This window comes from Balaenoptera borealis (genome assembly GCF_965194805.1).
Source record: "Balaenoptera borealis genome assembly, chromosome: 2".
NCBI classification, from domain to species: domain Eukaryota; kingdom Metazoa; phylum Chordata; class Mammalia; order Artiodactyla; family Balaenopteridae; genus Balaenoptera; species Balaenoptera borealis.
This window is the reverse complement of record NC_138867.1, coordinates 113,486,489-113,500,641: the sequence shown is the minus strand read 5'-3', so window position 1 is coordinate 113,500,641 and position 14,153 is coordinate 113,486,489. Positions and strand designations below refer to the sequence as shown.

The 14,153-nt window shown below is 50.1% G+C and overlaps 1 protein-coding gene and 1 long non-coding RNA gene across 5 annotated transcripts in view; both read right to left on the bottom strand.

Moving 5' to 3' along the window:
• Positions 1-14,153, bottom strand: part of LOC309622826 — a 377,150-nt gene that overhangs the window by 113,981 nt on the left and 249,016 nt on the right. The window lies entirely within an intron of this gene.
• The window catches only part of TCF7 (transcription factor 7), a 32,613-nt gene continuing 23,903 nt past the window's right edge, over positions 5,444-14,153 (bottom strand). Inside the window, exons 6-11 of one of the 4 annotated variants that reach the window (XM_082380987.1) lie at positions 12,529-12,621; positions 11,148-11,267; positions 10,564-10,726; positions 10,345-10,452; positions 9,771-9,819; positions 5,444-7,171 (exon numbers count right to left, since the gene is read on the bottom strand). In XM_082380987.1, the coding sequence (XP_082237113.1) occupies positions 7,149-7,171; positions 9,771-9,819; positions 10,345-10,452; positions 10,564-10,726; positions 11,148-11,267; positions 12,529-12,621 (556 nt within the window). In that variant the 3' untranslated portion in view covers positions 5,444-7,148. The remainder of the gene's footprint in view (positions 7,172-9,770; positions 9,820-10,344; positions 10,453-10,563; positions 10,727-11,147; positions 11,268-12,528; positions 12,622-14,153) is intronic. The other 3 variants (XM_082380986.1, XM_082380989.1, XM_082380988.1) reach the window with 3 other exon arrangements.

The following is a 14,153-nucleotide window of genomic DNA, read 5'->3' as shown; positions in this document are numbered from 1 at the left end:
AAAATTTTGTTCTCTTCTTGACTTTGTAGACATTGGTCCTTGTCTTTAAACAAACAAAAATTCCTGATAATCTTAAACTCTCATGTTTAACAGAAATCTGACAGCTCATCCAAGAGAAAATAGGCAATTTGTGCACATTATGTACCCAAATAAATCATAGGCATATTAAGAGGCCCTTCAAACTGGCTGTAACACTTTCCTACCCTTTTCCCTCTTCCCTCTTCCCTGTTATATTCTGTTTCTTTAATATGTCTACCAAGAGTTTTCCAGGCTCTCACCTTGTCCAAGGAAAGTGAGTGGCCCTTTCCCATTATCCATAATAGCAAACCTGTCTTCAAAGACACACTCTCTCCTGTCTGCCCTCTCATTTCCCAGTATTCTGAGCTAATGCTGTAGCATGAAGTCAAACTGAGGCTGGAGTCCTGCCTCTGCCTCTTAGTGCCTACCTTGTCTTGGGTAAGTTGGAAATAGTAGCTACCTGCAGTGTGGTGCTCTTGGTGATGAAGACTCCTCTGTGACTGTCCTTTGGCTTCTCAGCTTTTCATTGATTCTCTGGGTCACTTGTGATCGAAAGTAAACCAGCCGCCTTCTGAATGTTAGCTTATTACTTTCTCCCTAACATTGTCACGGATTAAGGATGTGCGCTCTCAAACAGTTTCTAATAATTCTTAACCTCTTTTGAGGTGCTGTTATATTTTATTAGCTCGCCTTCATAAATCTGCTTTTAATATACAAAGTAGGTATTGCTTTACAGTTTGTATATTTTTCCAAAGATTCATAGAGGCATCCCTTTAGGTTACAGATCCCTGAAGTGGCATTATAGCTGTGATTTGTTTATTCTACAACTGTTTGAACACATCAGCTGCTGGAATTGATTAAGCAAGATCTATATTGTAACTTGGTAGACTGCTAGGACTGCAGCTCTGTAACATGGTGTCATGGTAATTCTGAACTTAGTCTGGAACTAGCTGGAGTGAGTCAGTGAGTCACTATAGGCACATGACTCAGGGCAGGCCGATACTCTAAACCACGTGATTTTTTTTTTTTTTTTGGCTGTGTTGGGTCTTCGTTGCATCGTGCGGGCTTTCTCTGGTTGCGGCTTGCGGGGGCTACTCTTTATTGTGGTGCGTGGGCTTCTCATTGTGGTGGCTTCTCTTGTGAAGCACGGGCTCTAGGCACGCGGGCTTCAGTAGTTGTGGCGTGCGGGCTCTAGAGCGCAGGCTCAGTAGTTGTGGCGCGCGGGCTTAGTTGCTCCACGGCATGTGGGATCTTCCTGGACCAGGGATCGAACCTGTGTCCCCTGCATTGGCAGGCGGATTCTTATCCACTGTGCCACCGGGGAAGTCCTGCCTAGGCTCTTAATACGGCAGTTTGAACAGGGAGACGAAGTGGTTTCCACAGGGAAAGAGAGCAGCAGACCCTTTGATCTGAGCACGGCCTTTACCTTATCCACATCCGTCAGAATCTCATCTTTCAAAGCTTAACTTTTGGTTGCCACCAGTTCCATTTGAAGATGTTTCTGATTATTTTTATAAAGCTCAGTATACATTGAAATGGGAAGGTACCAAATAAATGTTCTCCTTATGAGTTGCTTGTGCTTTAAAAAGGTGATAATCTTCAATTGTCTGGATTTGTATGAAAACCAGAAGGGAATAAGGGAGAAGATTGCAAGTAAAGGGTAAGCACATGAAATGGTTAAATCCCTGAAGTGTAGCTCCTGGCTTCTTTGTAGGAAGTATAAGACATAGTTGCCTTCGTAGGAGATTTTGGTGTAGCTTAGGAGGCAAAGATAAATACTGCTGGGAGGAAATGAATAATAAAAATGTTCTGAGACAGAACATTAGTGAGCAAATGGGGGCTGCAGAGCTGGAAGGGTCTAGGAAAGGTTCCATGAAGAACTTGGTTTCAAAGGTCAAGTTGGATTTGGTTGGGGTGGAGGGATGCCAAGGTGAGGGAGAAAGCAGTGTGCTCAGTCTGGAACTAGTAGCAGAAGTTGGGTGTCATTAGGCCTGCTAGAGAATATAGTCTGGAAAGAGATATTAAAGCTGGATTGGTGAAAGAATTTTGGTGACATTGTAGAAAGAGTATTCATCAGACTCATGTTAGGCAGTGCAGTTCTTGAGTGAACTAGAATGTTTTTATTATTATTAAAGTATTCTGAATATTGAGGACTTTACAACTAGAGTCTTGATGCCTTTTTCTTGGTTACTATTGTTAAAAGTCACTACCTTCAAAAAACAGGATGAGTAAGAACTGTATGTGTACACAAGATGAAGAATGATGTAAGTTTAGAACATGTCCCTTAGCCCAAGATTTAGCCATTTGAACACCTAAGCAGGTAGGCTGAATGCTATCCTTCCTGTTGAGTTGTCAGTGGATTATCAGCATTGTTGGTGGCATAAAGGTGTTGGTGAAGGGGCTCTTGTTTGAGCGATTTCCAGTGTGGGACTTCTTTTGAGTGACAGTTTGTTAACTTACGGATAACATACTTGCTTCCTTGCAGTATTTTGCACTGTTGGCAATATCTGGTCTGTGTGCCAATACTGAGAGGCATTTTGCAGGAGGAATATAGTTGCTCACAACAATACCTGCTTCCATGTCTCTAGTTCTCATGATCTTCTGACACTGCTGAACTTGACATGTTCAGGAGTCATTTGCTGAACTTATTAACCTGCTATATGCCGGCCTCTTCTTTCACTCTGAGGATCAGCCTATTCCATAAAAGTACTCTCACCTTCAGAACCTTCCACCTGTATATGTTGCAAATTGGTATTTTTCCTTTGTGTGCTGAATGTGCCATTTCACAACCTCTTTTACCTGCTTCAGATGCTTTGCAGATATTTCTGTAGTAGGAGGCTTATAGGAAGGGTGGGGATACAGAAGAAACTTAGATATATATATTCAAGAGTTTTCACAGTGGCTGTGTGTGTGGCTAGAACCTAATTTCTACTCCTCCATTCCCCCCCCGCCCTGTCATTGACTGCACATGCCTGAAAGAACAAGACTTCAGATAAAGGAATGTGAGAACACCTGAATAAAAAAGGAACATCTGGTCCAGAGACCCAGGTGAACTTAAAAGAAGTGTCAGCCTGAACTAGTAACTATCTCCCTTATAATTCATAGCTGCTGAAATATCCCTTACTTTAGGTTGCTAGTGACCTAACTCATGGGGACTGCTAGGGATAGGATAGTTCCTACCTCTACCCTAGGACAGAATTATGCCTTTTCCAGTTAACTCTTTGTCCAGTCCCATACTGTTCTTAACAACTTCAAAATGTCTCTTGATCTAAGGTGGGCTTTTATTCGAGGGAATTGACTATGGGAATATCCCCATCTATGTTCTCTGTTGTAAAACTCCCTGCTGTACTCCCCGAGTACATTCAGTTATAGCTCCTCTCAGACCCCCACTGCCCATTGTGGACAAGCAGACCAGTACAGACTTTGGGAGCCTGAGTTAAAAAGAAGCCCATGGTGATTTGAGATCTGAAACAGAAGGTGATCGGAGTAGTTGGGATTGGGGGAGTTGACACAACCTAGGAACCAGGTTCTGCTTTGGTGGCCAGCTCTGTTTCAAGGACCCTTGGTGAACTCTTAAGCTCTCAAGAGACCTGAGAAACAGGCATGCTAAAGCAGCTTTTCTAACCTCACAGAAAAGCCAACTCAGCTTTTTTAATATAATGAATTAGTTTTTGGTCTCATCTTATAGGCCTGGCAAGTCTGTGTTACCCTTGCTCCTTTTTTCCCGTAGAAATGCATGCAGGAACTGATTCCCTTTCTTATTCTTTGGAACAATGTGAAGAACCATTCTGCTTCACTGCACATGTGGCCTTCCTAGCCAGGCTTACGGTACACTGCATAGGGCTGGGCAGCATTGCTTCTGGGCCATCCAGAATGTTACAGTTCAGAAGAGAGTCTAGCCACAGAGCTTCCTGTAAAGGGGGAAACACCCTCAAATTGGGAGACTTGGGAAGGCCCTGCTAGCTTGTTGGGCTGAGCCCTCACCATGTCTTCTGAGCCTAGGAGGGCAGGGGGAGCAGCTGTAGCAGGGGAGGGATCAAGATCTGTATTTTAAGCAAATCTGCCAGTTGTCTAGGAATGTGTAAGGGAGGTTGGGATGTCTTGTCTTATGTCTCAGAAAACGGCGTGTTTTTGGCTGGAAATGAGGTGGGACTGCTGTGGTATTTGAAATCGAATTTGGGGCTACACTCTCAAAGTCACCCTGTGCCCTCACAGGAATGTGCTGGTATGATCTAGGAAGATTTGAGTTTCCTCTTTGAAGTCAGTTTCTTTTAAAGGGCTGGTTTGATTTTAACAAAGTTGCCAAAGCCCCCCTCTTTACCCTCACATACACAAAGAGTGCATTGTTATGTACCCCCACCCTGTGCTGTAAATAAGACACCAGATCAGATGCAGCAACCCAGTCTTGCATAAGCCTTGGTTAAAATGTTTTTTGAAACAACTAGGCCAGTAGCCAGAGTGGAATTCTTTAAATGGGGCAGATGTCAAGAGAATGACTGGTCTCCTCTAGCACCCTTGCAGAAAAAAGCAAGTCTAGGATTACAACTTTCAGTGGCCTACTTTAAATAGACACTACTCTGGAAGATGACTTTCTTTGTATTTTTAAACATAAAATCCAAAAACCTAACTCTGCTCAGTGAAAATTAACAATAAATTATGGTGACCCAGCAGCTGGCTGTTGTAATACTTTTTGCCCACCATTTGTACCTAATGGTTGACTGACCTCTTGAGGTGGCTTTGTGACACCTTTTACATTCATGATGGGTCTCAAGAAGTTTATACTTTAACATGATGGAAACTGCTGTGGAAAAAGTAGATTGTAGATTTATCAGTCTTCAGAAGTTTTGTATAAGAATATGACTACTTCAAGAAATACTTCATGTACCTTACAGTCTTTGGGAGGAAAGGGTGCTATTAAAATACCCATCTTTTGGATTTTATGATGATACCAGGTTATAAAAGATTCCTGTGTGTTCATGTTTTCCTCAAAATAGGCTATGTACTTGTGTCTTTTATCTCTGCCTTCAGAGGAAAATGGAGCCCAGTGATGATACGTACCTATTTCTGGTTGGGTTTTCTTAGGGGCTGTGGCGGCAGTTTCCAGTCCATTGTCATATGAGCAGTGGGGTAGGTTGGCCTGCGCGTGCATCAGAGGTGAGCTCAGAGGACTGGGGGGTTAAGATCAAGGCTTGCAATGGGAACTTATACCTAGCATGAGCCCCGCTCTCTGGGTTGGAGCAGGGCCCAAGCCCCTTAAGGAGAGATGACAAGAGTCAATCCCTGGCTTGTGTAGGTTCAAGGTCTTGAGAACATGTGTACCCCATAATAGAGAATAAACTTTGTGGCTGTGGAGAAGAAAAGGAAAGAGTGTTATACTCTGTCACTGAAACAGCTTATTCCTCAGAGTCAAGCTTTGAAAAAGAAACCCAGTAAAAAGTATCTTTATTCTCATATCAGAAAACTTTTTCTGTGATATGCATTAACAATACAAAAATATTTTGAATACTACAATGGTCCTTTTTTCTCTCAAGACTTCTTGCAACACTACACCAGAACATATGATCTTTGGATTCTGAGAAGCCAGTGGCTGAAGTAGGAACTAAAGGCTTTTGTTGAGGGGGTGTGTGGGTACGGGGGTAGCCCTTTCTCTTTGGACTCAGGCTATGTACAGTGAAGAGGAGGCAAAAAACCCAAGTTAAGTTAAAAAAAGATTTGTTTTTTAAGGCTCAGGGTTGAAGCTTGGCTCAGAAATGGGTTAAAGTAGGCTGTGGTGCAAACCCGATGTCCACCACTAGAGGTTTTCTGGGCTCCTTGCTTTGGTTGTAATAGTCTTTCTTCCTGCAGCCTGATAGGGAAACTGAAGCTGGCCTACTTTCAATGCTGGAAGATAGGCACTGGCTGTCCTGAGGTTTGGTTTGCCCTCTTACAACTGTCTGAGAGCTGGCTAGAATGATGTGGATAGGCTGGAACTGGATCTGTGAAAAAGGCTCTCAAGAGCGGGTAGGGATGCACACAGGATTTTGAGCCATGACTAACTTGAACCGTTGACTGCAGCCACTAGTGACTGAGGCATTTGGTATCAGGGCTTCTTAGGTGGTTGAGTTACTTAGGAAACATTTCCGAGTAATTTGAACTAGAGCCACATACCCTCACCACCCACACTTGCCTTTAAGGTAGTGTCAGGTTATTCCTGTTGGCTAGGGTGATAGGCCTAAATTTAACCTATTCCATTCACTCCTCTTCTTGTAAGCTCCAAAGAACGTGGCAAGAAGCTTCCTTTGGTCCAGCTTACAGATAGCAGCTGGTTTTCTGTAAACAGGGCTTCTCCAGGCCCTTAAGAGAGAAGCACTGTTGTCTTGAGCTTTGTGGTTGTGACCATGCTTACATATTGTTTGGTAAACCAGCTTGTTCTTGGTCCATGAAGTATCTGGTATGGGGAGGGTGTGGCAGTGGTGGGGTTGGGTGGGGGAAGTAGGGAAAGCAGTTGGGCTCAGTCCAGTCCATCTATGACCTATAGCAGAAAAGCAAGGGAGGCAGGGAGGGGCATCTGGCTAGCAAGAGAGATGGTAAAAAGAATAGATCCAGTCTGCCATAGGCATGAGGGGATGCCCTTAATCAAATGACACAACGCAGATCTAATTCCCACTCCTTGGAGCAGTTTGAATTGATGGCCCCATGTTCAGGCAGAAGATGTGCAGCCTCTGAAATCTCCAGGGCCTGGACTCTGAGAGGGAGCCAACAGGGCCCCCGGCCGGCTTCCACGTGCTTTGGGGCTCTGTGGTCTCCTCTCAGAGGGTGGGCCCCTGGAGGAAGCCATGTGTCCTGTGCGTGCTAGGCTGCCTGCCTCTGAGATTCCTGTTGCTGTACCTGTGTACTCTGCAGGTTGCTGTGAGGAGCCTGAGGGGGCCCAGGGGGCTGGGAGGCTGAGAGTGGCCGAGAGACCTGGTGATGTAGGCGCCGGTTCCGCAGGGCTAGCAAGCAGTTCTGTGGGGAAGTGGGGCAGCAGGAGGTACGAGGGCGAGTCCTGGGGAGCTGGGGACCCGGGGCAGCCTAGAGCACTGTCATCGGAAGGAACGGGGCTGGGGCAGCGGCCTTCTCCGGGTAAGTACCGAATGCATTTCTTTTTCCTCCTAGGAATAGTGAAGAGAGTTATCTGTAAACAGAGGGTGAGTTCCTAGTCATACTCCACAACCAGAAAATGCTGTCCTTGCATAGGCCTAGCTCCCCATGACTTAGGTGATATGCCTGTGCCTTCAGGCTTAGCGCTACAACTGCTGAGCCTGGCCCAGACCTGGGACAGGTGCAGCTCCCAGCAGAGCCACAAGGTGGCACTGGGACCTTTTCTAGCTTGGCCTGTGGGCTGCCTGCTATCTTCCAGGGCAGCTGTCTCCTAGTCTAGGCTGCAGAGGCTCTGCTTCACATGTTTGTGGAGCTCAGATCTGATTAAGGAAGGGGAGCTGCAATGGGCTTGTGGCTTCTAGGGCTGAGCAATCCAAATGCTCAGAGCTAGGCTAGGGGCAGAGAAGGGAAAGAAATGGACAGTGACTTGTCCTATCCATTCTGACCATCTTATTCTCTGGACCACACTTTGTTTCTGAGTAGCGTGGAATGGATGGAATAGGGCCTCCTCTGAGAACAGGGTTGCCTCCCATCATGTGTACATACACACACATAACTTATTTCCCCCAAATTCCTCTTTGCCCTTGGACAGGGAGCACGGTGGGCACGCATAGGGGCTGGACAAGTATTTCCTAGAGTCAGTGAACTTACTGCCTGGAGCAGCCTCAGCCTTGGCCCTAGCAGGCCTGGCCTGAAGCTCAACTAGGCAACTTTAGCCATTTGGTAGGTATACTTTCTTTTCCTATACACAAATATTTCTCTGTTGTATGGTGAAACATACAGGTTTAATGCCACAGGGCCTGAGTATGGGTACCAGGGGTACCTCTGTTCATCTCCCTACCTCTCTGAGCCCTCTGGTCTCAGTAGGTACATGATATAAGTCACATGGCCACTGGGCATTTAGGTTATTCAGGTTTTTCTCTACTACAGTCACTTTGTTATTCTTACAATTAAGGGCTCGGTATGGTACAGCAGGGATCCCAACTGGAAGAAGTGAGGGAGCTGGTGGACCATGATGACTTTGAGGCCTGGCAACAGGGGCTCAGGCCATTTAAATGCTGTGTGTGTGATTTGTCTGCTGAGGACCTGCTAGGCCTGATGAGCACCAGACCAACATTACCAGGGAACCCTGGGCACCAGGTACCAGAAATACCTTCTAAGTCTGCCTTTCCTTTCCTCCTAGAGCATTGTCTCTCCTTCTCCTTCCTCTTAGACCCAAGTGGTCTTCCCCACGAGCTGTTCTGTGTTCACTCCCATTCTTAGGAGGCATGGGCTCCCCAGTCTGCGGGTATGTTGGGGGCTAGGGGCCAAAGGAGGGCAGCAGGCCCAGCAGAACATGTGCAGAGAGTAAGGGAAGCAGCTTGAAGCAAAGGGAGGACAGTGGTGGGGACAAACCCACCTGCACGGACCACACCAATCCGTCTGCTGGTTGAGGCCAAAGCGAGCACGGCATTTCTTAGGCGAGCCAGGGTCTGCTCACAGCCATGCCAGAGGGGCAGAGCAGGGCAGAGGGCGAGCAGGCAGGCAGCAGGGCAGAGCAGGGCCCAGAAAGAAGAGGTAACATCAGTGTTAGCCAGTCACAGATACCCCACAGTCCCTACAGGCAAGGGCTTCTCCACGGCACAGCCAGCCCTAGTGGGAGCCCCAGGGCCCAAAGCCAAGGTATCAGGAAAGGGTGGCACCCAGCTGGCAGTGTAGAGGCAGTGGGAAGAACGGCGGGGGTGGGGAGGGAGGGGACCCTATCAATCAGACTGGCTCCTCTCTGTGGCTTGCGGGGCCCTTTGCAGCAAGGGAGCTCAGAGAAGAACCTGGGGGGCCCGTAGGGATCAAGCCTTTTCTGCCTTAGGGCACCCCCACCCCCACCAACTCCCTGCCCATTTTATCCAGTTTTTCTTCATCTTTGCCAGTGTGCAATCTGCCTGACCCATATCCCCTGGGGCTGTAGTTTAAGCCTATGCTACATACTTTTCCAGAAGGAAAGTAAAGCCCATTGTTCAACCTTAGAAAAAGGACTGAGGACTCTCCCGTGCCCCAGTCCTAGCCTCCAGCTTCCCTGTGTGGGGCAGCACAGCTGAGAAAGTCACTCGTGGATGGTGGATGCGGAGTGTGAAGTGGGGGCAGGGTGCGGCCTCCCGGGTCCTCTATACAGTGCACTTTGCACCTCCGTGAGAACTGGGGGTGGGGTGATAAGAGAAATTGCTACGCACCAGCCAACAGGCTGTGTGACTACTGGGCTCAGGCGTGGGGCCTGGCTCAACCTCCACCCAGACAGCCTGCTGCTCACCTCCGCAGAACTAACCAGGATGCAGTATTTGGGTTTAGTCTTGAATCAAACAGTTCCTCACTAGCTTCTCTGGCAGAGGCTGGCCGCTAGCAGGGCTTGCAAGGGGGTGTGTGTGGCGGGTCACAAAGCACTGCTCTAAGAATTGGCTTCTGCAGGTCTTCCCTGGGACTTAGTGTAGCTGTTCCTCCTGTGGGGGGTTGACTTGTGAGATGCAGGCCTCGTTTCCAGAGGGCCCAGGCCCTGAAGGTTCATGGCTCAGTACTCTGCCCCTCTCCTGGGCCAGAGCAGGGCCGCTCGTGAGCTGGGGACCTGGAGAGGAGCCTCCACTACTGCCGAGGGAAGGCCTCACCTGTGTTGGATTCTTGGTGCTTTTCCCGTGACCGCCTCTTCTTCTTCCCCTGCAGGGAGCAAAGCGGAGGATGCTCAGAGGATGCTGGGAGGTGGACACTGTAACCCCAGTGAGCGAGTGGCTGGGACACCTGCAGCCTGCTGCCTAGTCTGGCTGCCGCTGGGATTCCAGGTCCACAGTGCCCTCTGACTTGGGGGCCCTTGGTGTTTCTTGATTGCACTTTTTGCTAGGTTACCACGGGGCAGTTGGGGTCTCCTCCTCCCTTTCCCACACTGGTCTCCTTTTTGAATGCAGGAGGTGACTTCCGGGCCCCTTCCTCCGCTTGTGCTGATGTAGCCCAATCAAGTACTGGACAACAGCCCTGTGTGGAAGTACATCCTGGGGAAAATGAGCCTGCCTCTAGGGGCAGCTCCCCTCATCTGATCCTCTTCTGAGCTAGCCATGGGAGTCCTTGGACCCTCTATTCCACCACCTCCCCTCCTCCTCTGTGCCTTCAGGACAGTAGTCCCGACTTCCCTGGTGAGACTGTGGCCTGGCATCTTGAAGGTTCCCCTACTGTGTGTTGGCCACTCACGTAGTTGTCCCGCGCCGACCAGCCTGGGTAGAGCTGCATGTGCAGCTGCCTCTCCTTGCGGGCCAGCTCATAATACTTGGCCTGCTCTTCCCGGGACAGTGCGTGCCACTGCAATGGGAAAGGGGGGCAGATGGAGGTGCATCAGGGAGTCAGCAGGCTGCACCGGGGTGAAGGTAGTCAGGGCCGGCCCCTACCAGCCCACCTGCCCCGTGGCCTCACCCTCCGGCCCAGGATCTGGTTGATGGCAGCGCTCTCCTTGAGTGTGCATTCTGCAATGACCTTTGCTCTCATCTCCTTCATGTACAGCATGAAGGCGTTGAGAGGCTTCTTGATGGTTGGCTTCTTGGCTTCCTTCTCTGCCTTGGATTCTGCCTGCGTCTTCCTGAAGGACACATGAACGATCACTCAGGGGCCCCCACGGTGTCCTGATGCTACCACTCTCCTCTAGTGTGTCCAGTGTATGTGTAAGTGCCTGGATACTAGGGTTTTGTAAATGGGATCTTTTTTTAGCTGCCCCAAAGTAGGTGAGCAGAGCTAAGTAACTGTTCCTTATAGGAATTCTGCAGCTAAGTAAGGAAAGCCCCTCCCCTCTTGGCTCAAACTAAATCCACCCACTCCTCTCCTGCTTCTGAGGATCAAAAAACTGGTCAGTGGCAATTGCCACAAGACGGCTTGGCCAGAGGCCTCCTGGCAGTCCCTGGAGCTTCCAGGCAGCAGGCTTGGGCCTGGTGGGAGGAATGTGTATCTTGAAGTCTGCTTACCTGTCCCAACCCCCCCTCCCCATTGAGTGTCTTTTCACTCACAGGCTGCGGTCATAGGGCTGCAGCTCCTGCTTCCCTGAAGGGGGCACAATGGCTGGGTGGGGGATGGCTGCGGGGTGACCAGGTACACCGGAACCTAGCATCAGGGGTGGATGGGTGAACCTAAAGGCAGAAGAAGAGTTAACACTGAGCCAGGTATGTATGGGCCAGATCTTTGGACACAGAGAGGCCCCTGCACAGTACAAGAGGGTGAACAGATACCCACCTCCACTGGCCTGCATACAAGTACACAGAAATACAAATACCTGCTCCCAACACACTGCACAGACACGATGCAAAAATCTACATGTATGTCAAATTCAGGTGGTTACTAAAGTCCTGAATAGCTTTTGAATCTATCCCTTTCTCACCTCCTGCCCTCACCAGCTCAGCCTCAGCCTGTGGCTGCCCTTACTTTCCTCCTTGACCCCTCCAGGCTTCTCTCTATATAACAGCCAGAGTGACCTTTTAAAAACACCTGAATGCTCTTGGCCACTTCTGTTGAAATTCCCCCACTGCCCACAGAATAAAACCCAGGCCCCTCCCTAGGGCTTGCACAGCCCTGTATGGCCATCTCTGCTGACATTTCTAGCCCCATTCCCCACCACCCCCACCCCATTTCCCATCACTTCCCACCCCCAGCCATCTCCAGCTACTGATGTTCCCTTTGTTCCCCTCACTCAAGAGATGTTATCCTCTTCATGAAGCCTTCCCTGACCCATCAGACATGGCTGGGGTCTCCTCGGGGCTTCCCCATCACCCAGATAGCCCATTCAACTGCTGCTGCTGTGTCTATACCTCCCACCCTGGGCTGTGGGCTCCAGTAGGGCTAGAAATGTCTGTTGAATTCCTTGTTCCATACCTGCACACGAGCCTGTCACTGAGGGAGCGAGCCAAGTGAAAGGACATACATACACACATAGCTCCCACTTCACTTTCTTGATGTTCTATGGATACCAATCTGTCCCTTACTGCTTGCACAGGTATGGAATAACTGAGCAGGTGGCCCCTAAGGGCCAGAGGTTGGAGACACATGTAAAAGGTGCTGCCTCAGTTTGGGCAGAGCTCGGGGGATGCTGTCCTGACTCTCCCTTTGCTCAGCAGGATGCACAACAGAGGTGAGTGCACACACACCTGCACATGTGTACATGCACTGTCTCAGGCTGCTCTGTCGTGCTCTGCACAGTATGGCCTGGGCTTAGGCCTCTTGCACTCCCACTGGCTTCATTCTCAGGTATAGGGCAGCGTGGGGCTGGAGAATGACAGACGGACGGATGGACAAACGACTGACACAGGGCAAGCACTGGCCTGGGCATGGCCTCTTGTGGGCACTGAAGCCTGGGCAACAGGAAGCAGGAGCCTAGCTGCAGGGTAGGGGACTCACCTGGGGTAGGGGGCGCCAGGGGCTGCGGTGGGGGCAGGGAAGTGCTGTCTATATCCGCAGGAAGGGGACAGGGGGTAGAGAGGAGGGCTGGGCCTGTGGTTGGGAGAGATAGCTGTTAGCAGTCTGGCTACTTGCCAAACGTGGGGAAGGACTTCCCCACCTTGCTCGGGCCTGACCCCTAGTGTAATAAGGCAAATTGGCTTCTGCTTGGAGCACTCTAGTGTATGTTTTAAACACCTGCCACCAGAGGGCAACCTTTCCCTCTACAGCAGCGGTCCCCAACCTTTTTGGCACCAGGGACCGGTTTTGTGGAAGACATAGTTTTTCCACAGACTGGGGCTCGCCCTGCCGCTCACCTCCTGCTGTGCGGCCCGGTTCCTAATCCCTGCTCTACAGGCTTACCTTCCCTCTATTCGTGTATAAGGGGTAGAAATGGCAGCATTCTCCTGGGACCCAGGTTAGTAGGTCCCTCCAGCCTCACCTCCTGAAATTCGGGCTTGATACCTGCATACCTGCCCTAAGGCCTTTGCACTCACTGTTGACACTGTTAGGATTGTTCTTCTGTCCCACTTTGCTTCAAACTCCTGGTCATCTGTCAAGCTCTTGCTTGGCCAGAACACCCTTTCTCCTGAAAGCCCTTGAGATCCCAAGCTGGATGAGGTGTCCCTCCAGGCTTTTACAGTCCTCAAAGCACTGCTAACAGTGCTCTGTAATTGGCCTCTTGCCTGACTTGTGCACTAGGTGGACTGAGTTCTGAGAGGGTGGGGACCTGAGGATCAACCAGCTTCAGCAGTGCTTCTCTGGTTCCCTGAGAACCTGCCCGGTGCACTTAAGTCCTGGGGGGACTCGTAAGGGTAGTCCTGATTCGTATTCAAGGTGGAGCTTTATCCAGAGACAATCTGGACATGGAAGAGTGAGCTGAACGTGGATAAAGGGCAAGTAGAAAGGGGCAGGCGGGCCCCAGGTTGGGCTTCTGGCCTGCTCTGCCTTCCTGGGAAGCCAAGCTTTCCTGCCTTTGGGTAATTGTCCCAACCTAGAGAGGCTAGAGACCTGCCTAGGTCAAACTGCGCATGATGAACAAAGGGTCACGTACTCTGCCAAGGCCCAGCTCCAGCTGAAGACGGGCCCTTTGGCTCACAGTTGGGCCTACCGAATGGGATCCAGGCCGTCTTTCCCTGGCCCAGCCTTAGTAGACTCTCCAAGCAGAATGCCAGGGGCTTGGACTGAAGCAGGCACCATAGGGGCAAGAAGGACCCTGCCCTTCAAGCAGCTCAGCCAAGGAGGGGACCAGCCAGCAGTAGACACTGAGGCAAGTGGGAAGTATCCCTCTGTCCACCAGGCCACTGTGAAGCAGCAGCCTCTCTTGTGGCCATGCACGCTGCCACCTCCCTGGTCAGGCCTACTTTTTCTTCCTCACATACTCATATGGCCCTGAACAGCCCAGGGTTCCCCCACTCAAGTCTTAGACGTTACGGCAGAGCGTGATAGGGCTAGGACCAGGAGCTAGGTCTCCTGCCTTCCCAAAGGGAGTATGTCTAGCTAGCTGAGGCATGCATAGAGCTGCTGGCCAGCCCCTGGTACCTGTAGAGCTGGCAGCAGGGTGCTCAGCACAGAAGGATGGAGGA